This window comes from Haliotis rubra, unplaced genomic scaffold (assembly GCF_003918875.1).
Source record: "Haliotis rubra isolate DU_JTF1 unplaced genomic scaffold, ASM391887v1 Scf33, whole genome shotgun sequence".
NCBI classification, from domain to species: Eukaryota; Metazoa; Mollusca; class Gastropoda; order Lepetellida; family Haliotidae; genus Haliotis; species Haliotis rubra.
In genome coordinates this window covers 1,074,182-1,098,735 of record NW_025767002.1, presented here as the reverse complement: position 1 = coordinate 1,098,735, position 24,554 = coordinate 1,074,182, and the positions used below count along the sequence as shown (strand labels likewise).

Below are 24,554 nucleotides of genomic sequence, written 5' to 3'. Positions count from 1 at the left end.
TTCGTTTTGGAGATAAAGAAATCATATATGCTTATCTGAACGCTGCCCGGGAAATAGGAAGTCTTGACTGGCTCAAAAGAGAGTCCACATGCCTGCTCAGCTATTCACAGAGAGGCATCGGATCTAAGTAAAAGATTTGATTTTATCGGGATTGCGGACACTTAATCGTTTCTCCAATATCTAGCTGAAACGGAATATAACAGACATATTGTCCAATGTTTCTTTACAATTTGTTAATCTATTTCACAGATATACTTTCAAGCAGTGATATTAATGCATCCATAACAAAAAGAAGCCAATATTTGCACAATATGCTTGTAGATATTTAAATAACTGAATTATTACGGTTAAATAAGAAGAAGTCGACGTGTGGTGTTATTTGACAGCTAATATATCATATTTATATTTATATTTGTTAGATCTGTTTCACAGATATACTTTAAGCTTTGAAGTGATATTAATGCATCCAAAACAAAATAAGCCAATATTTGCACAATATGCTTGTAGATATTTAAATAACTGAATTATTACGGTTAAATAAGAAGAAGTCGACGTGTGGTGTTATTTGACAGTTAATATTTCATATCTGATGCCACACATCAAACAAACGTCGTTGCAGCTGAAAGTACATATCCGTGTTTGATGTTCGTTTAAAGTTTCTTCGGCCCATATTAACGTTATGATGAACCACTGACTTTAAACACATTCTCATTAAATCCATTTTTCAAGTTTATACTTTCTTTCAGCCTTCAGTTTAGTGGTGACACGACATCCATTGGGTTTGGTTGGTTTGTTGTTTAACGCCGCTCTCAGCAATTTTACAGCTTCTTGGCGACGGTCTGTAAATACTCGAGTCTGGACCACACAATACAGTGATTAACATCGTGACCATCGATCTGGGGTACGATGACATGTGTCAACCAATTCAGTGAGCCTGACCACTCGATCCCGTTAGTCTCCTCTTACGGCAAGCATGGGTTGCTGAAGATCAATTCTAACCCGGATTTTTACAGTTACATCCGTTGGTTACCACTCATACAGGAAGTGTGCCAATAAGCTTTAATTTAATACCGATATCTTTATCGAACCAGGAAATACGCAGCGATAAAAAAACATATCGACTCATTGTTCACACAAATAGCGAAATGTGGTATGAGATTTTCCTTAGTGTGGAGGCTGTGAATCCTTTTTGAATGCGGAGGGTGTAAAGTGTGGACCGTACTTCCTCTAATAAGCGCTCGGGTACTACAGGGTGCACCGTAAATTATTGTTATAGTACGTTTGGCTCAAAAGCGGACCGATGAATTGCAATCTAACTCGAACACTGCAAACATACAATACTCAATGAAACACTGATCATAATCAAAACATCAGACCAACTCTGTGATTTTTTTGCAGAATTTATGTCCTAAAAATATATAAAAAGTTGTTCAACAAACTATCATTAAAAATTTGACACAGTTCTCTATTTGTTACGAGGGAGGGGTGCAAAGAGAGGGACAGCCAGGTGTGCGAGAAAGGATAGAGATGGCAGGATAGAGTTAAATGATTCAATAACTTTTTCGGCACTTGTGCACGTGCATCACGTACACCTGGCTGTTCCTCTCTTTGCAGTCCTCCCTCGTAACAAATAGTGAACATTGTCAAAATTTTAATGATAGTTTGTTAAACAACTCTTTTAATTTTAGGACATAATTTCTGCAAAAAAATCACAGAGTTGGTCTGATGTTTTGATTAATATAATCGGTGTTTCATTGAATGTTATATGTTTAGTAGTTTTCGAGTTAGATTGCAATTCATCGATCCGCTTTTGAGCCCAACGGACTATAGTTAGCGTTCCGTCAAAGTTACGGACCGTTCCTTAATAAATCTATTTTTGAATCAAGGGAGAATACATTTATAGAAAAAACGTAGTCGGCGCTTAATGGAGGAAATACGGTCCCTGTCCGCGCACCACAATGTCAGCTGGTGTTGTGGTCTGTTTATGGCAGATGTTATTGTGTACGGGAAGGCGTAACCAGAGGAAGCCTTGGCTTCATGGCAATACACGTCATTAGAACCCACCACTTGTAGCCATCATCGTTAAAGCAGCGATAGAAGTTTCCTGATCGACTGACCCACCGGGGCAGCTTGACCTCTGTTGTGCTACAAAAAAGACCTGATTGAAGCTATCGTTGAAAAACGAATATTTTATTCATGAAAGAACATTTACGAAGAAAGTCAGGGCTCCAGATAATTTTTCAACATCAGGAGTACATACTCCTTATTTTTTTAAATATATGTGAACCTTAAGAGTACATTTCATGTACAGAATGGAATTTAATGGGGTATCAGTAATCTTGTGTTTCGTTTCATATATGCACCACAGCATTGCTGCTCTTGTTGTAAACAGGTAAATAAACAATAAAACAATACTTTTTCAGATGCATATGTCTGTAAATGATTCTAAGACAGAACACCATTGCTGTGGTACGTATCTGCTAGGTTTTCTAAATTATTTCCTTCCCTATCGTGCATATCGTTTAGCTGTACATACGCCGATACGGCCCTTATCTGAAGCCCTGCCGAAAGTGTTAAAGATAGTTGTGTTCTGCCTGTTTTTTAAATGTAAATATTTTAACGATGTTCGAAAAATTGTATATCCCGTGTAAATATAGGATACACATATGTTATTGTAAACCAAAAGTAACCGTGTTCTTTAATCTGATTGCTTGAAAAACATGATCGAATGGTATTCGATTCCCGGAAATTGCAAGACTATTCACTGCGTATTGACACGTACAAATATCGCACGCAATTGTATTGCTGCGTCGTCAGCAGTGGTGACGTCATTTAAATCATATTGTGACGGAAAGTCGGAATGACGTCACAAATGAGCAGTTCCAGATGTTACCATGAGCACGGGAATATTTCATTTGAAACCTCGGCTAACGCCGTCGGTTCCAAATGAATTTCCGTGCTTCGAATACTCAATAGCACCCGGAAATTGGCCAACACATGATGTTTATCTCCTAAATGTAACACGCGTGGAAGAAGCGGTGGCTGAGTGGGTTGGATGGGTTATGGCTGTGTGTGCTTGCGATTAGGTGCCTGACTCAGAGTGTGGGTTCGAAACCCGAATGGGAGCCAACAAAAAAGTACTAGAATCTGTACTTTACTGAGACAGTGTAATCCCAAATATGACATGTGTTCATCCCAGCTGACAATTTCACGTTGTCACAACGTTGTGTCCTACGTTGTGATGCGTCATTTTTACGTCTCCACAAGGTTAAGATATTTGATGCTAACATGTTTTACGTTGTCTATTTGACGTTAATAGTTAATACTTTACTCAGTGGTGAACAGTACATAAGAAACAAAGCAGACATTCACTTCAATGTATACTCAGCAGCAAAAACGTCAGTACGAGGCACTGTAATCAAATCATTACAGTAATGGACATAAATATAGTTGCGGGCAACGATGAGGTCTCCTTGGCTTTACTTTCTATCTATTGTATCTGCGGGCTAGATATCATCGTCCAAACCGGATCCAGAACACATGTTTTGACAGGCGAGCGGATCTTCCAAATACAGCCGGGGTCACGGGGGTCATGTACCTTTTATTAAGTAGTTCCGGAGAAGAAATAGTTCCCTCTTTAAAAGGCTGTATCTCAGTTGTTCTTGGGTCTACGTTCAAAACAATTAGTGTTCTGGAATCACCAGGACATCATCTACCATACTAATTTTTTGGAGCAAACTACTCAGAAAAGCTGAAAACAGAAATAACTGCCAAACGGTACGTTTTAGTGACTTGACCCGTCCAGGCTAAATTGTTGGGAATTCGATTGTGCATCTGTACAAGAAATTTGGAAGTGTTGGAACAATTAGTTCTTGAGATATTTGCTGTCAAACGTTGAAAAACATGGAGAACACCGTACCATCTCCGAGATCAGATTGCGTTTTTGAGACCATTTCCTGGGTTCCATTCTGAGTTTGGGAAGGAATGTCTTTGCTCAGGTAAAGTTGGAGATGTTGTCAAAAATATACAATCAAAACATTAAATGAGTTTACAGTTATCCGTTTCTGCGAAGGAAAATTCCAAACTGACGTTTCTTTTGCTGCTTAGTATATAATTAGCATGTTGTTTTGTGAAGCTGTAGCTGAATAGTGAAGAAAGAATCTCAGAGTGAAACGTCTACAGAAAACCATGTGACACCAAGTTATACGTTATAAAATGACGTAACAATAACGTTGTGACAACGTTGTGTCATGACGTTACCAAGCTACGAGCTTCCCACAACGTTGCGAGAACGTTGTGTGATAGCTGGGGTTTGACCACTTTCTAAATGGCATTGTGATCAAATATGTTAATGTTCATATAACTCTCTAACTTCAAACATCAACATCCAGAAAACAATTTGTAAATATTCTGATATCATCAGGAAAGGTGTTAAAGCTCCCGGTCAATCCTTTGTCTGCCTCATTATGTTGTGTGTTTGTGAGTGAGTGAGTATAGTTTCACGCCGCTTTTAGCAAAATTCCAGCGATATCACGGCGGGAGACACCAGAAATGGGCTTTACACATTGTATCCAGTGGGGAATCGAACCCGTGTCTTCAGCGTGACGAGCGAACGTTTTAACCAGTAGACTACCCGACCGCCCTCTTGTGTGTTTGTACCTCACATAACGAGGTCTGAGTGTTATGAAGTTACGTTCTGTCTTGAAATAGACCACGATACTCCAATCGCTAAACCTCAACATCTACATCGATATTACATATTTCAAAATCTACGAGTGTGGCTGAAAAGTCCTGAGCCACACTACGAAGGATATACGAGGATCTTGGAAGGGATGATGTAGAACTCAACGTAATTCATATTAGTTCGGCCCAGTATGTTCCACCACCTCTCGAGCATCAACTATATAACCTTAACACCTGTATCAACATTATAGCCTCAACGCTCATTATAGCATCGACGCTGTAAATTGTACACCACGAAAGGTGTTACACCATCCACACCGTCGACGTTCAAAACACCTGCACGTGTAACAACGTCAAACATATATCATCGTTGTAACCCGAACACCTACGTCGACGTTGTAATTTAGAGGCCTAAGCCTACATGTAAGAGGCCCGACACTATCTCCACGTCACAACATCAACACCTATGTCGTCGTTCTAACTTTCCACCGTCGTGGTCGTTACAAGCTACGTTTCATGCTAGGGTCGATTTGTAAAACCAGTCCCCGTTTGGATTTGATGTTTGAAAGACCAAGAACTTTCATAGACATTTACAATCTTCTTATTTTGAAGTTCATCTTCCGAAGTCCTTATTGGCCTACACAGCTATTCACCCTGAATGGTATCAGGTTTATTCGTATTTAGCTACCAGGATGGGACGAAGTAGGTTTATATTTCACCCATTGTTACCGAATAAAAAGAAACTGTAAAAAAATTGCAGACAGCTGATCAACCCTGAATTACCTGTCTCGTATTTGTTCTCATAACTTAAAATAGTAAACCCTCAAATAAATTTGATATTTTATTCAGAAATGTTTATAGCCCACAAACATGAGTTTCTAAGCAGGGTTAAAACCTGGACTGTACGTGTCACAAGAGTAGATCAGCCGATAGCCGTGACTTTTATCCTGTTGACAACTTCTTGAAATTGGATGCCGTCTCAGCCCGCGTTGTGAGCCACGCCCGTAGTTACTGCTATCTATCTGCATCACTGACCATTGTGTTCTTTTCTACCTAGACCTGTTATTGGTCTAGTAATGACATTTGTCACAGAAACTCATTGTGCGGCCGTTGCTCTCTCGATCTTGTTTAAGCTGCTTCATATATACTCAACAAAGAAAGTTAAGGACCATCCCAATCTTCAATATTAAAGTATTTAATTGTTCATATTATGATCTATACAAAACATAAATAATATATTGAGATTAATATGATAATATAAATAAGAATATTGGTCCTTAACTTTTTTGGCTGAGTATATTTTAAAAGAAAGGACACTCTCGCTCTCGATACATGAACTGATTAAAATAAAAGTTGCATATTTTGTTTACTGCTGTGGGTTTTGTTTGTTTGTTTGTTTTTCTTAAAAAAAGCTTTATATTGACGAATAGGTTTTTTAATTTGTCAGTTACATAGCTATATATTCTCATAAGTGTCCATCCGAAAGTGTGTGCCAAACCACGTTTCCCAAGATAACCTTTTTCTTTCAGTTTATGATCCGAAACTGCGTACGAGAAATGTGAAAGTGAAAATGCCTTTTATCTGTTCACGGCATCACCAAATAATGTTTTAAACTCCATACGAATTTCTATACCTTATACTTATACCGTTCACTTAGTATTTAGCGTCAGTATATGTAAATTAAAAATCAGTAGAATTAATAAATATGCCATTTCATATGTACACTCCCTGTTGTTACAAGCTACCAATTAGTACCTCTAGCCCCTCGCCTGGCTGTTCTGTTAGGTGTACTCACTCACCTGTAGCTGGATTAACTGCTAATAATTGACAAAACAAATATAAAGATTCTATATTTATTTACATTCACAAGTATATTAATGCAAATCTTGACTCATTGTCTGAATGCAGAGTCAGATCAGTTGTTACACAACATACACATTGTCCATCATATGTCCAATGGTACACAGGTATGAGTCAAGATTTCTTTCACATAACATGTACTCTAGTCCAAGCCGTTTAATCTTGTCATCTCTATCTACATATTGCTTCCTACGTTTGGGAGTAGACTGTCCACACTTAAGTTGCAAAACAGCTGTACTTGGCTGGATGCTTCCTCACAACCAACACCTAACCTAACGAGCTCAGTAGCAGTTAATCCAGTTACAGAGTCTTATCCTCCTCATCCGTGATTCTATATATTTTGTAAATCGCGTAAACTCTAAGAGCATATTCGTCAACTTCATTAATACCATTGATGTTTGTGACAATCCCAGCTTTATCTGTTGTTATTGCTGGGGAGTATCGTTTGATTTGACAGCGAATTTATAATATTATTCATCAAAAGAACTTAATAGGAGTTATGTGTTTCTATACTAGTCAGAGGATAATTTATGTTACGCATCCGGTAAGGATATGTACGTAAACAATTTTGTCAAGTATTAAAACTTTCCCTCTGTTCTGCTGCTGCGTTTGGCGAACAGTATCGACCAACTTGCCCAGTGGTACCGTTACTATTCAAATCACATCACAAACACGTGATTACAATATAGTCAAGAACCGGTTATCTAATCACTGAATATGAGCAAATCTTAGACCCAAACTTATTTTCTTTGGCGATGTAAATAAATGCAGTAAAATGTTAAGACTTGCAAGAATATATGTTGAAGTTAGCAAAATCGGTCTTTCACCTCAATTTTCTGTGTTTCATCGCGTTAGAAATACAAAAATATGACAATGAAAAACGGCTATAGTGTTTAGTCACTCGTCAGTGTCCAATAATTTTTACCTTTATTACAATAATATTTACCAATATTACAATGATTTTAACCAATATTAAAATATGTTTTACCAATTGTAAAATGAATTTTACCAATATTGCGATATCTTTTGCCAATATTACAATGATTTCTAAAATGTCATTTTCTCCTATGTTCCCAACATTATATTGACATAGTGACACCCGATTGAAAAATAAATTTTATTAAGACGTAATTTTAAATTTTAAATACTCGCTAATATTTCTGAGCGTTTCCTTATTTGTTGCCATCAGTATAGTACTTCGACATTCTTTTATTACCGAAGGGAGGCCATCAAATTATTGTCATTATTATTAATGACATGACAGATAAACAATATTTTATACTTCCTCTAGACCCGTGAAGGTCTGGGTTAGAATTGATCTCCAGTAACCCATGCTTGTCGTAAGAGGCGACTAACGGGATCGGGTGGTCAGGCTCGCTGACTTGGTTGACGCATGTCATCGGTTCCCATTTGCGCAGATCGATGCTCATGCTGTTGATCACTGGATTGTCTGGTCCAGACTCGATTATTTACAGACCGCCGTCATATAGCTGGAATATTGCTGAGTGCGGCGTAAAACTAAACTCACTCACTCACTCGACTTCATCTATGTACACAGTAAATTTTACTTCCCTGCCCAGTTAAATAACGTTCAATTTTTAGGTTACTGAAAGTAGTTCAGAGGCAGGAAGATAAAAAGGGTGGTCTCAAGACTATGTTTTGATTTCCTGTTTGCGAAGTATCAGGGCGGCGGATGGCAAGCCTAGTTAACTAAAATACATTTTTATTTAAAAAATGTTTAAAAACAACAACAACAAAACTGAAGGAAGATAGGAAAGAAGATTTTTTTAAATATTTGTAGGAGGTGAAATGTTTCTTGACACTTGATGCCAGTGTTCCAAGTCTGTTTTGATCACGTCCAGTGCATGTAGAGACAGACCCCAGACCATGGTGACCACAAAGTGGTCTTTCGAATCACATGACAAAAAAAAACATCGGCAAAAAGTTGAAATGTGGTGCAAAAACGAAATTCAACTTGAAAATTAGTTTCTTAACTGTGTTTAAAATCTTAACAATAATGGAATAAAAAGCAAGTATTAATAAAAGTCCGCTTGAGGTCAGTATTGTAAACAAATGAATGTTGTAGAAGTGTCCACCCCAGTTGATGGAATATGAGATTTATACCCCAGCCGGTCACCCACCCCTCTTTTAACTGTAGTTGGAATTGCCTTATCCGACTTCTGCACTACTTAAAAACTTCAATAACCAATAATTCATGGATATCATTAACTGTTTTTCTTATCGAATGGTGTCAGTATTATTTACTTGTATTTGGTGACCCCACTTATTTCCTCTACAACCAGAATTTATGGCCCAGGTTCCTAGGATATTTGAACTACACCCCTACTTGACATCCGCTTGTAATAAATAATGTGACCCACTCCTTGTTTATTTAGAATTCAGAAATTCGGGGAAGGTTACACAACGGAAATACATTTTACTTCCACTTCTTTAATGAGATACACTTTGACTCATCGTATGACTTTCAGGATATACGTTTGTTTCCCTTTTATCACGTACAAGGTAAAATTATCACGGCCGTCTTTAAATAACTGAATCTGGGCCCCGTTCCTCAAATCGATCGTAGCGCTACGACAGTCGTAGGCCTATGTTAATGTATGGGAGTTACGATCATGGTTGAGGAACGGGGCCCTGCACCGGACGTATCCAGTGAGTGATATCATGAGCATCAATTTTCATAATCTGGATACCATGACATGCATCAACCAAGTGACCATCAAATCTATCAGACTGCCTCTTATATCGAATTTTACTAATTTTTTACCAATGGTTACAATGTTATTTCAATATGACATTCTTATACACAAATGTGCATTTCACGTTTTGTATGTGAATCATAACGTGTTGGATGTTATTGATTAACGTATTGTTCCTTTTCATTTCAGACCCCAAAATATGAATTTGAAATTGATTTTCAACACAAGCCTGTCCCTTGGCACAAGTGTCCTCAAGGTAAGTTCTTACCTAGTCCTGAATTCTGATGTCGTGATGTTGTCATGCTGGTGTTACATATAGATGTCATGCTTGTTACATATCAGTGCCATGCTTGTCACATCATGGCTTAGCTAGTGTTATGCTTGTCACATCATGGCTTAGCTGGTGTCATGTTGTTACATATTGGCTTAGCTGGTGTCATGCTTGTTACATATTGACTTAGCTGGTGTCATGCTTGTCACATCATGGCTTAGCTGGTGTTATGCTTGTCACATCATGGCTTAGCTGGTGTCATGTTGTTACATATTGGCTTAGCTGGTGTCATGCTTGTCACATCATGGCTTAGCTAGTGTTATGCTTGTCACATCATGGCTTAGCTGGTGTCATGTTGTTACATATTGGCTTAGCTGGTGTCATGCTTGTTACATATTGACTTAGCTGGTGTCATGCTTGTACATGCTTAGCTGGTGTCATGCTTATCACATCATGGCTTAGCTGGTGTCATGCTTGTCACATCATGGCTTAGCTGGTGTCATGCTTGTTACATATTGGCTTATGTGGTGTCATGCTTGTTACATATTGACTTAGCTGGTGTCATGCTTGTCACATCATGGCTTAGCTGGTGTCATGCTTGTTACATATTGGCTTATGTGGTGTCATGCTTGTTACATATTGACTTAGCTGGTGTCATGCTTGTCACATCATGGCTTAGCTGGTGTCATGCTTGTTACATATTGGCTTATGTGGTGTCATGCTTGTTACATATTTTCTTAGCTGGTGTCATGCTTGTCACATCGTGGCTTAGCTGGTGTCATGCTTGTCAAAAATTTTCTTAGCTGGTGTCATGATTGTCAAAATGTTCATAGCTGGTGTCATGCTTGTCACATATTTTCTTAGCTGGTGTCATGCTTGTCACATATTTTCATAGCTGGTGTCATGATTGTCATAAATATGTTCATAGCTGGTGTCATGCATATCACATAATGGCTTAGCTGGTGTCATTCTTGTTACATAGTGGCTTAGCTGGTCCATCTGTATCACATCATGGCTTAGCTGGTGCCATCCGTATCACATCAAGGCTTAACTGGTGTCATGCTTGTCGCATCATGGCTTAGCTGGTGTCATGCTTGTTACATAGTGGCTTAGGTGGTGTCATGCTTGTCACATCATGGCTTAGCTGGTGTCTTATTTGTCACACATTGCTTGTTACATAGTGGCTTAGGTGCTGTCTTACATGTCACACATTGGCTTAGCTGGTGTCATGCTTGTCACATCATGGCTTAGTTGGTGTCATGCTTTTCACATCATGGCTTAGCTGGTGTCATGCTTGTCACATAATGGCTTAGCTGGTGTCATCATTGTCACATAATGGCTTAGCTGGTGTCATGATTGTCAAAATGTTCATAGCTGGTGTCATGCATATCACATAATTGGTTAGCTGGTGTCATGCTTGTCACATATTTTCTTAGCTGGTGTCATGCTTGTCACATATTTTCTTAGCTGGTGTCATGATTGTCAAAAATATGTTCAGTAGCTGGTGTCATGCATATCACATAATGGCTTAGCTGGTGTCGTGCTTGTTTCATTGTAGCTTAGCTGGTCCATCCGTATCACATCATGGTTTAGCTGGTGCCATCCGTATCACATCATGGCTTAGCTGGTGTCATGCTGTTACATCATGGCTTAGCTGGTGTCATGCTTGTCACACATTGGCTTAGCTGGTGTCATGCTTGTTACATCATGGCTTAGCTGGTGGCATGCTTGTCACATCATGGCTTAGCTGGTGTCATGATTGTCACATAGTGGCTTAGGTGGTGTCATGCTTGTTACATCATGGCTTAGCTGGTGTCATGATTGTCACATCATGGCTTAGGTGGTGTCATGCTTGTCACATCATGGCTTAGCTGGTGTCTTACTTGTTACATAGTGGCTTAGCTGGTGTCATGCTTATCACACATTGGCTTAGCTGGTGTCATGCTTGTCACATCATGGCTTAGCTGGTGGCATGCTTGTCACATCATGGCTTAGCTGGTGTCATGCTTGTCACATCATGGCTTAGCTGGTGTCATGATTGTCACATAGTGGCTTAGGTGGTGTCATACTTGTTACATCATGGCTTAGCTGGTGTCATGCTTGTCACATCATGGCTTCGCTGGTGTCTTACTTGTTACATAGTGGCTTATGTGGTGTCATGCTTGTCACACATTGGCTTAGCTGATGTCATGCTTGTCACATCATGGCTTAGCTGTTGTCATGCTTGTTACATAGTGGCTTAGGTGCTGTCTTACATGTCACATCATGGCTTAGCTGGTGGCATGCTTGTCACATCATGGCTTAGCTGGTGTCATGCTTTTACATCATGGCTTAGCTGTTGTCATGCTTGTTACATAGTGGCTTAGGTGCTGTCTTACATGTCACATCATGGCTGAGCTGGTGTCATGCTTGTCACATCATTGGCTTAGCTGGTGTCATGCTTTTCACATCATGGCTTAGCTGGTGTCATGCTTGTTACATAGTGGCTTAGGTGCTGTCTTACTTGTCATACATTGGCTTAGCTGGTGTCATGCTTGTCACATCATGGCTTAGCTGGTGTCATGCTTGTTACATCATGGCTTAGCTGGTGACATGTGTATCACATCATGGCTTAGCTGTTGTCATGCTTGTAACATAGTGGCTTAGGTGCTGTCTTACATGTCACATCATGGCTTAGCTGTTGTCATGCGTATCACATCATGGCTTAGCTGTTGTCATGCGTATCACATCATGGCTAAGCTTGTGTCATGCTTGTCCCATCGTTTTTTAGCTGGTGTCATGCTTGTCACATCATGGCTTAGCTGGTGTCATGCTTGTCACATCATGGCTTAGCTGGTGCCATGCTTGTTACATAGTGGCTTAGCTGGTGCCATGCTTGTCACATCATGGCTTAGCTGGTACCATACTTGTGACAGATTAGTGCCATGCTGGTGTCATTCTTATCACATGCTCATGCCTTTTACATAATGGTGTCAGGTGTCTAATTGCAAGTTACATACTGGTGTCATGCTGGTGTCGTGTTCAAAACATTCTGGCATCAAACTGATGTCATGCTTATTACCTGCTGATGTCATGTTCCTAAAATGCAGCAATAAGCTCATATACTTTTGCTTTTTGTTAAGCACAAAGACAAAAAGTCAAATTTCTGTTTGTTTTCTGAAATCAGTCTCTGATTTAAATGTTCAGATTTAAACAGCGTACAATCTCGTTTAAACCCCATATTCACTTATTAAAATGATTTTGAACTGATAGTTTCTCATTAAAATGAGTTACTGTCTTGTTTAAACAACTTACTATCTTGCTTAAGCCACTATCTCATTTAAACAACTTAGTTTCTCATTTAAATGACTTACTATCACGATAAATGGCTTAAAATGGTTCTAAATCATTTAAAGGAAGAGGATAATACTTTGTTTTTCAAATCAAGTCATATTGCCTTTCACTGATAAGAACTATCAATGCCTGCCATATGAAATCTGTTGTGAAAGTATGTCCCTCACAGAATCTACCTATGTTTACAATCTTCTTGTACATTTGTTGAAAGTTGGACCGTACAGATCTCATCAGCTGAGATGTACAGAAATATTCTTTAATAAGTGCTTACAATAACAGATAAAATGAATGCCGCCATTATGTCAAAACGTCAATTTGTATGCCAAATTGTTGGATTACCGACAGGCATCTCCTACATTAAGTCAAAGAAACAACTCAGAGCTCTAGACCTAGCTCCAAGTGTGTTTGTCTGTAAACTTTTTCTCATTTGTAGAAATATTCAGTAAGGTATACTTTATCAACCATTTCATCTGTTCCCTCGTGTAGTTTCACATGTAAACAACCACCAAAATCAACAGTAGAATTTATCAAACAGATGATAAAATTGAAATGTGCTGAGAACTATACAACTGTATTTATTAAAGGCTGTTTTATAACCATATTAAAAATTGTCCAGGGCAGACCAATTTCATTCTTTGTTTAATTGATTTCCATGTTCATCTAATATATTACTAATAGGCAAAAGAAAGTATACAGTTTTGGTTTTGTTTATTGTTTAGAACTGCACTCAGCTATATTCTAGCTATACCCACCTTTTTGGGTGGGTGGGTTATTGTTGTTGTCGTTGTTGTTGTTGTTGTTGTTGTTGTTGTTGTCTGTACACAATTGAGTCTCCACTAGACAATCCAGTGCGACATCATGAGCACCAATATACACAATTGATTTCTGTATTTATGAATCACTCTCAAATACATATAATATATCAAAATGATTAAATCCCAAGTTTTACCAAGCGAAGGATGAATTTGAACTATTAACTTTCAATAGTTCATGTTTACACATTACAGGACCACCTCCGTGGTGTAGTGGTTAGAGCATTCGCCCGGAGAGCGGAAAGTTGCGGGTTTGATCCCCCGGGATCAATCCACCGCGTCATACAAAAAGACGTTAAAATGTGATACTTGTTGGTCCCTGCCTGGCGCTTGGCATTAATGGGTAAAACAAGGACTGGTCGGCTCGGAGTCAGTATAATGTGTCTGAGTGGGGTATTCATGCTTCACTGCGACATGGTATCAAAGTGAGCTAGCACTATAAAACCAGCTTAAGTCTGGGCTAGTACAAGCAGCCGCACATACACATACACACACACACGCATGCACGTCGTCATATGAGCGAAATATTTCAAGCATCACGTTAAACCCAATTTCAATTTCACCTCACCTCACCTCACACATTACAGTATAGTTTTAGCAAGGAGACTTGAGAAACACAGAAACAATTTGACTTTCCTCAATGATAAAAAATTCCCAGAGAGAGCCCAATGACATATGAAAGAAGAAGTTAGTTCATCTCGTCAGGCCGCTGCTCCATCAATCATGCTCGGCACTGCTGGGTGAGACATGATGGCCTTGAGATTTGAAAGGCTAAGGACACTGTTAAATGACATGTATTTATTTTTCATATCTTGCTTTAAGATTTATGTATATAAGTAAAAACCTATACAGCCTGAGGTTCATATGGGTACTTTAATACATGTAAATGAACAAAAAACTCTCAGTTATCTTTAAAACAGATAATTGAAATGTGGAGGAAAAAATATTATGACTGGAAAATCATACAGGTGGCACCAATATGAAAACACAGCTATTTTTTGTTATGTTTTGAAAACAGGAAAAATACCTACACCAACATAGATTTATGACCTTCTGAAACAAGTAAATGATATTGTCTTCCTTAATCTATTAACCTGAATTGGGTTTTTTATAAATGATATATTAAAAGTAAATAAATACTATTGTGTAAAATATATGCACATCAAATTCATTTTTGAATGTGGTTATTGGTTAATATGTAATGTTAAGATCATTAATATTTAAATGAGATATTGAAAATAAATAAATAATTATGTGAAACAGATACATATTGCTTAATTTTTGCATTGCCAAATTAGGAAGGTAGCATCAGACACAATAGAAGAAATTATTATGTTTTCATATATTTTTCACCAGCTTGTAAAACATATGTTATTATATAACAATGGCAAAGAGGAACTCCTTATGGATAGACAACTTCTTTGTTGGTGTAGATGCGATTTTCGGTGTAGATCCTAACACCGTTACCAAGCAAATGGCAAAGAATAACCAGTTTCCATAATCCACAAAAAGATTTCACCTAGTTGAAAAGGCAAAATAGTAGGGCTGCGCAATATAACCGGTTTATCGGTATATACCGGTTCAGACATGAAAACGATACGTATTGCAATACGTTGATCGAAAACCGGTATTTTGACATGCATTCGGAAAACTTGGTAACACTCGAAAATCTTCGGATATTTCCGTTATTTACACCGGAAGCCATGCGTGTGTTGTAAAATGGTGATCCCCAACAACGAACAATTTATTGTGGTGCCAAATACTAGGGCAAAGGCATCGGTAAGGCAGCATTTTGGGTTGAAAAATACTTCACGGTAGATGGAACTATTGGTAAGAGTAACGCGTTTGCGATGCAATTTGCAATGGTAAAGTAGTTTTTATTAAAGCTTAATCAGGCATAGTGATTTTGTTGTGTTTTTGCTTATAAGTCAAGCATTAGCGTCCTGCAATATATTGCAATACATATCGCAATACATGCTTTCGCATCGCAATATATCGCAATATGAAAATTCTTTGCAATACCCACCCCTACAAAATAGTGGTTATAATTATACAAGTGAGTGAGTGAGTTTAATTTTATGCCGCACTCAGCAATATTCCAGCTATATGGCAGCGATCTGTAAATAATCAAGTCTGGACCAGGCAATCCAGTGATCAACAGCATGAGCATCATCAACATACGCGATTGGGATGTGTCAACCAAGTCAACGAGCCTGACCACCCGATCCCGTTAGTCGCCTCTTACGACAAGCATGGGTTACTGAAGACCAATTCTAACCCGGATCTTCATGGGTCAAAATTATACAAGCAGATCACTGAAAACAAATATAACACCAGGTGTTAACAAAAAGTGTACACATGTCCCCACCACTCACAAAATCACATAAAATGTTTGTTTATTCCCTGATCCAGCACAGCAGTTCTGCCTTGCAGCAGCTAATCCAATGCAATAGTTCACATAAACCTTCAAACATATAGTTTTAATCTTGTTTGTGATGTCTCTATCACCAACCTGTCCTCTCCCATCCAGCATTAATGACACTCAAACCGTTTAACAAGTTTCTATCTGATATACAGCAGAAATAAACGAAACATAAAATACTGGTTTATGAACAATCTGAGGGTGCCAAGCCCTTCCTCTAGGCAGCGGCATACCACTTGTCATCCAGTTAAACAACTCGTAAGTCATATCAGTATGCACATCTAGGACAGGTAAAGGGATTTCCTGTAGAATGGGGTGGGTAGCCTAACGGTTAAAGTGTCTGCTTGTCAGGGCGTAGACCTAGGGTCGATTCCCCACATGGGTACAATGTGTGAAGCCCATTTCTGGTGTCCTAAGCTGTGATATTGCTGAAATATTGCTAAAAGCGGCATAAAACCATACTCACTCACTCACTCACTCACTTACTTTTAACCTTATTTGTATTCAAAGCATATATTCGGGGGTGAAGGGGGGTGGGGTTCATTAGTTTATTCCAGTGTTGATGGGTTTTTTCCAAAATATTTTTGCAAACCAAAATTTTGTTCGTATAAAAGACCCCTTCACAACCAAACTTCATAAGTCCTTCAGTTTATATTAAGTTTAGCTGGATTTAAATTTTTACGAACTATCAGTTTCTATTTTCTCAACACTCTAACTATATATCTTTGCATGCTGTAATCATATTTAGTTTTGTAATTAAATCTATAATGATAATGAGTTAGTACTGTAATTACGATTTTAAAGATATAAAATTATGCATGTATTTCTTTTCACATTTTTGCTTTGAATATGTTCCATCTGGGGAATATATTTCTGTGTGATGTCTGATGAAAGACCGTATCACAGGGATAAAGTACTAGAGCACCCCTGATATTCCCCAGCTTGTAACACTGGCATTTACCAAGTGCTCACTTAGTCTGGGTGTGGCTACCATGTTAAGAAGCCTGGAGATTTTATTACCCAAAATGTCTAGCTCCTTTGGCTAATGCGCATTCCGACTTGTTGTCAAGCTGACAATTTATTCAGTCAAGGATGACGAATGAGCTGTATAAAACATATTTTTCTAGCCCTCTCGTTTCATGTATCCAAATAAAATATCAGCCATGTATGAATGTAAGATTTGAGTCATGTTTACATATGCTTGAGGTTTATGGCTTTAGTGAGGTTTATTTGATTTAAATGTTATTTAGATTTAAAAAGGTTAATCGACGTTGCCTTCTGTATCAGTACAGTGATGTAGAGTATATAATGGGATTGTTTGAAGTTCAGATACTTGAAGTGTCAATGGAGGGAGGGATAATAGTGTAATTGAATGGAGAGAAAACTTTGGCGAAAAACTCCAGTACAATTGTATTTGATGAATAAACTCCCCTGACAATTTCAGCTGAAAGTTTACATCCCGAATTATGTATATGCAGCTGATTTACGGTCTACTGTGTCTTTTATATTACCGTGATGTCAGATGTCGGTTGAAATCATTATAACACTGTCACTTTAGCAGGAATAGAGACTAAGGTGATTCAGAATGGAGGACTTTAGCTGGATTTAGAATACCCTAGTTACAATGTGTATGATTTGTGGATATAGAACATGTAATATGTATTTATATAACTGATAGTACTTTGGACAGTTATTCAAAAATTGTAAAAAATAGATTTTTCGTGAACACCTTGCATCATAATTGATTTTCCTTGTTCAATTGATTTTCCTTGATCAATTGATTTCCCTTGATCAATTGATTTCCCTTGATCAATTGATTTTCCTTGATCAGTTCATATAATTTTCAAGTCTACTTTAGTTTTACATCCAGTGGAATCTTTTTCGAACTGTTTTTTTCTGTGGCATTGGCCTGTTATATTGCATTATCCTCATACATAGAGTCAATCCATTTGGAATGAAAGTAACACCTAAGTGAATAATAAATGTATATTCTGTGATGAGAGTTTGATAAAGGGGTGACATATTTTAAGGATTTATTTCAAGATTTGCGAGATATATTACAGATATTATTAAAAAGTATCAAAGTAAGACAGATTTCCTCACATTTCAAAATGTTAGAAATGCTATTTAAGACCATAATCTGAAGAAATTATTCTAGTCAGTTCAAAGTTTCTCCTACCATACAATATCTTCTACCAAAAAATGGAAAATAAGTCTTTTATTGTTAGATCCTCATCAAAATTAAGTTTAAAAAAATAAAAAAGGAAGTTGTCTTTACGATACAATATCTTCTACCAGAAAAATGTATCCAAAGGAAAGTAAAGTCAAAAGGAAACGAAACCCAAATTATGGTAAATGGAAAGATATACTGTCAAAAAAAACAGTGGGAATTTCACAATCTCATGGCAAACAGATGTACAGAGGTTAGTGAGTGGAAATGATTTAGTTGCATCATATATGCATGTGAGTATAAACAATTACTACATTGGAATGCATGCTGCCCAATATATTCAGTTTGAGAAAACCTTGCAGAAACAGATGTTCATAAATTATGTTAATGTGTCCTTTATGTTGGGAATGGAATGTTGTGTGTGAATAGCTTGTAAATAACACAGAAGACCAAATTCTACACGCTGAGGAAACTATTTGATATGAATCCTATTATGATCCTGTCAACGCGTGGATGTGTGTCGACTAGGGAATTAGCTCATGTTTAAGATGAAGTGTACGTACAATACTTTGACAAGACGAAGGAATACGTTGAGCTCTAACTTCTTTAGTTACATGACAGACAAATACACAAGACATCAATGTGGCGAGCGGAGTACCTGCTCAATCCCAGGACGTTTCCTACGATCGGCATTATCCTGCTCGCCGTCGTCCTTACACAAGCAGGCGGTATACCGGACTTGACTCTGTTTTCCTTTCACTCTAGATGTGAGCATACTAAGTATATATACAGTTTTTGACAACAATGGACAGGCGAGGACTCAACAATGGACAGATAGAAAAACAATAGCACTTCCTTGACCAGTTGATGTGATGGCAGACACGGCCAAGGGGGGTGACCAATTAGGTTATAAATGTCATATACAGAAATTAATTGTCTGACAAGTCAATGTATGATGTGGAAGTGATAAGGATTACATAGAATACAGATTAGCGTCATATAAATAATTACAATAAAGTCTCACATGTCTTGAGTGAATAGTTTTTAGTTTTTAAATATTTGGACGATGGCTGTCCTGAATTAGTCCCTATAACAATCCTCTAAATGTTGTAACTTTAGTAACAGAACAATGTATATGGGCATCTAGACAAAACAGAATCAAAACCATAAAAATATGTTTCTTACAAAACTCTCATTGTGGTAGTAGTATAAGTTATTTTTTTAAACCAAAGTTTCTCCTTACTTGTTTATTTTTATTTCAAGTTATTTCTCATTACTTCAATTGTCATTTTGTTTCAATTATTCTCTCAAAATGTTAATTTTTTAAATAAACCTAAAATAAGAAAATAGTCAAAATTGCAACCAAATAACTTTAGAGTTTTTTAAATCAACTTGAAATAACAAGAACATAATTGAAATTGTAAAAATACAAAGTAACAAGAAAAAATTTACAAATTTTGAAAACAATATGTGCAAAATAAAAATAAATATTAGCATCAAGAATTAAATCTATGCTACAAATTAGGCATCAATCAGATTTTGTAATTATACACAGAAAAATAATTGCTGGTAAATACTGTGACTCAACAAGGCGTATTGTAAATGCACACTTTCATGCATTCTAGTCCTCATTGGTTTTGTGCCACAGGAAGGTATTAGGTTAAAAAGGGTTAATCTGAAAGCACAATGCGTCCACCAAGCTTATATAGCCCAAAGCTATGAATTTTTTGTGTATTTAAGCGCAATAGAATAACAGTGAAGCTATGTGTGCATCCTAATATGTTCCTGAAAATACCAATTGTGTCTATACTGTTATGTATACAGCAAGAAAGTCAATATACACATGAAAGATGTAGTGTAGAAAAAAGGTTTATGAATTTCATATTAGCTTAGCTATAGGTAAAAAGATTCTATTAAAAGTTGGACCACTTGTGCAATGTGTACTTCTTTCATCTCTGATATATATGGATGATAAATGGTACCATTTATGGTGTACCTTTGATATAAATGAGTTAAACCAACATACATGTACTTAGTTTTTTCCAGAAAACAGCTATCTTTTAATAAGTTAGGGAATACATGTATCATATGTTATATTTGGGATTACACTTTCTTAGTAAAGTACCGATTCTAGTATATTTTTAGGGTTAGGTCCTATCCTGGATTTGAACTCACATGCTCAAAGTATAACACCTAATCAACAGCTCACAAAGTCAGTGATCTAACCCACTCAGCCACCGCTTCTTCCACAAAAAGGGAAATCTGACAATTGGTAAGCTACATCACATCCTTTGTGTACCCATCTGACAAAAGTAAATTGGCACATCCCATGACCAAAATCTATGAATGCACAATGCTGTTTAAAAAGTGGTCAAATATAACATGTTACATTTAACCACTTTCTAAATAGCATTGTGCATTCTCAGGAAACACAGTTGTTGTTCATACATGTACCAGGATCTGCTGATTGTGTTTCAAAACCCTATATTAATTATTCATGCAATTTTCATAAATATTTGGTAATTTCTACTCAACAGTTTGTGCAATCTTCATGATAATATATATTTTATAATGAACATAAAAGCCATATTCATGAAAAGGACTGTCAGGTGATACATCAACACAAAATTAAGTGCATTAAAAAACTGTGTTAGACGAATACAAAATGTCAGTGTCACAGTAATCAGTCTTGTTCATTTGCCAAAACAGCTTCCATAGACAAAGAGCACTGTTCGTTATACACATTATATGTGCACACACCAGTTAGTGCATGTGTAACCCATGAAGATCCGGGTTAGAATTGGTCTTCATCAACCCCATGCTTGTCGTAAGAGGCAACTAACGGAATCGGGTGGTCAGGCTCGCTGACTTGGTTTAGTGTTGGGAATTGTTGAAAATCTCGTAATTGATGATTGGTTCATTACAACCGATCAATCATCGAAAATAATTGGTTAGCGTCATTTATGAAATTTTCCTGGTTATTTTTGTTAATGCACCAAAAATAAAGAAAAAACATGTAGTTCCTTGGGGTGATTTTTGCAAATTGCACATCTTTAAAGGATGACTAGTATGTTAGGAACATGAATTTCTTGTCGTCTTTTAAATAAATTCAATTGTGACTTGGAACGAGCATGTCGTGTTCATGAAATGTAACAGACAAAACCAACCGTGTGAGAAATATTGTTAATGCAAGAAGTGTTCCAGAATTGTTTGTGTTCGATTATGAGAAAACATGATCGATTGCTTGGTCGTTTAGTCATTACGACCAATCTTCGATGTTTTCAGTTAATTGGACCACAACTAACTTGGTTGCCACATGTCATTGTATCCCAATTGCGTAGATCGATGCACATGCTGTTGATCACTGGATTGTCTGGTCCAGACTCGATTATTTAAAGAAATGTGAGGAAATCTGTCTTACTTTGATACTTTTAAATAATATCTGTAATATACATGTATCTCACAAATCTTGAAATAAATCATTAAAATATGTCACCCCTTTATCAAACTCTCACCACAGAATATATATTTATTATTTATTTAGGCGACTAACGGGGTCGGGTAGTCAGGTGCTCTGACTTGGTTGACACATGTCATGGTATATCCCAACTGCTGTTGATCACTGGATTGTCTGGTCCAGACTCTATTATTTGCAGACCGCCACCATATAGCTTGAATATTGCTGAATGTGGCGTTCAACCAACCAACCAACCAACCAACAAACAAACAAAATCTTTACAGTTACTTTATGCCTTGTACCCCAGAGTGAGTGAGTTGGATTTAATGCCATTTGGATCATTATTTCAGTAACAACATGGTTCCACTTAAACTAGGTCAAACTCAAAAAGTAATGCAAGTCAAAATCTTATCACTTTGAACCCTTAAGTTAGGTATCTTTCAAGCAAATCTGGCCCCGATTTCTCAAAACAAACTTAAGTCTGAGTTTTGACTTAAGTTAGAGTTTATACTCAAATTTGAGAAATCGCAGGGAAATGCATTTCCCAGAATGAACTGAAATCGATATCAAACTCAAACATAGCAGACAATTAGAGTTTGGTAGATAGATTACTTAAGTTGTTTGGGCTTTTTTATTTTATAAATGCAGTTGAGTTAAAAATTCAGCTGTTTCAAATTGTCAAACTCAGTTTGAAATTTGAGTAAAAACTTAAGTTTGTTTTGAGAAGATGGGGCCAGGATCATAACAGGATTCAAACCTACATTGCAGCAACCTCCTAGCCACCCAACATTACTACAGTAGCACTCTACACTACCATGTCGTTGACATTTGTATTTTTGTTCACAGACTGGATCCAATTTGGCGGCAAGTGCTACAAGGTGATATTAGACTCCGCCACATGGGATGAAGCCAAGATAATATGTAGAAGGTGGGTATCTCGGAGACATGGCCAATGCAAACAGTGCATGTGGTGGGTTATAAAAGTGCCATCAAAACTTTTATAACCGTAAACATATTTCACTTGAGAAGTGATAAGTGTTAAGTGTTGCGGAAAACATCAATCCAGGGTTTTTATTGTTTAATTGGGTGACATACCGCCTCTGTTCTGTTCATATAAGCTGGAAAATAGACCAAATCCTTGCAGGACAAATACTGATTGTAGGGTGGTGTTTCTTAGGATTATTTTATGATTATATCAAGTAATTTTTATAATTTTTATAATTGGTATAGAATTTCAATTTAAAGATTTTCTTTTGCATGATTAGATTAAGTAATTTTTGTACTGAATTGGCATAGAATTTCTTTGTAAGGATTGTTTTTATGATTATATCAAGTAGCTTTTGTACTGAGTTGGTACAGAATTTCTTTTTAAGGATTTTCTTTTGCATGATTAGATTCAGAAGTTTTTGTACTGAATTGGCATAGAATTTCTTTTTAAGGATTTTTTTATCATTAAATCAAGTAACTTTCGTACTGATTTGACATCGAAATTATTTTTAAAGAATTTCTTTTTATGATTAAATCAAGTGATTTTTGTACTAAATTGGCTAAAATCCTTTTTAAGGATTTTCATTTTATGATTGAATCAATTAAGTTTTGTACTAAATTGGCATAGACATTTTTTGTAAGGATTTTCTGTTTATCAAATAATTTTTGTACCGATTTGGCACAGATTTCGATGTCATTTTAAAAGTCCATTAGGTTTGGACTGATTGGCAGTCCTGGCTAAAATGATTCAAGTCATGTGAAACCCAATATATTTTTCAACAAACTTAAATTTGAAGAACTATGTTATTCCAGCAGTGATTCTAACCAAAGGCCCCACACTTTTTATATTTCTATAAACAAATTTAGCTGATTAATTTGTGCTAGCTCAATAGTCTTTTAAATTATTTGACATGAAGTTGGTAGGATTAGTGGGAAAAAATAAACATGTGATTTGGGGATGAAGTGTGCGATGTTTGCTATTGTTATAATTAACTTATATATAACTTATAGCGTATCTTTATTTATTAACATAAAACAAATGTGAAGATTGTGATGAAAATTGGTCTTCGGAAACCTATGCTCGTCATGAGGGGTGACTAATGGAAGTGCCTGTTTTGAGTGACTGCCATGGGTGATGCATGCCATTGTATTACATCTGCATAGTTCATATTTTTGTATCTATCAAAGAAACGTGCTGAAACAAAAACAACAAATGAAATTTTAAAGAAATAATCATGTTGTTCAAATCATTTGTGTCTGGTCCAATATCTCTAAGTCTGATATTAGAAGCTACGGTACTGTTGTATCAAACCAACAAGGAGACACCTTGTGTTTCAGTTTCAGTTCTGAGTGACGCAGCAGTAATTTTATGTCTAGTCAAGTCTTGATCATGGAACTAAACTGTCTAAACCGACTGGATAGAATTTCTTAAGCATGAATATATTCAAATATTATCCAAAATGTCTTTTTTTAACAAATATATGCAATATTCAAATGAAAAATGAAAATTTCAAATATGTTGTGTGTACCATATTTCCTCTAATAAGCAACAGGTGATTATTAGAGACCCGGCACTCTTTGCGCTTACTGAATGTGTTGTGCTTATATCTTAAACAGATGCTTTACCCCTGGCGCTTATTAGAGGGACCGCCTCCGTGGTGTAGTGGTTAGAGCGTCCGCCCGGAGAGCGGAAGTCACGGGGTCGATCCCCGACCGCGTCATACCAAAAGACATTAAAATATGGTACTTGTTGGTCCCTGCCTGGTGCTCGGCATTAATGGGTACAACAAGGACTGGTCAGCTCGGAGTCAGTATAATGTGTCTGAGTGGGGTATTCATGCT

At 37.0% G+C, this 24,554-nt stretch overlaps 1 protein-coding gene across 1 annotated transcript in view; it reads left to right on the top strand.

Annotated features, from left to right (window-relative positions):
- The window catches only part of LOC124284103, a 156,665-nt gene that overhangs the window by 34,981 nt on the left and 97,130 nt on the right, over nucleotides 1-24,554 (top strand). The window contains exons 2-3 of the mRNA XM_046720161.1: nucleotides 9,450-9,516; nucleotides 22,572-22,653. Of these exons, the coding sequence (XP_046576117.1) occupies nucleotides 9,450-9,516; nucleotides 22,572-22,653 (149 nt within the window). The remainder of the gene's footprint in view (nucleotides 1-9,449; nucleotides 9,517-22,571; nucleotides 22,654-24,554) is intronic.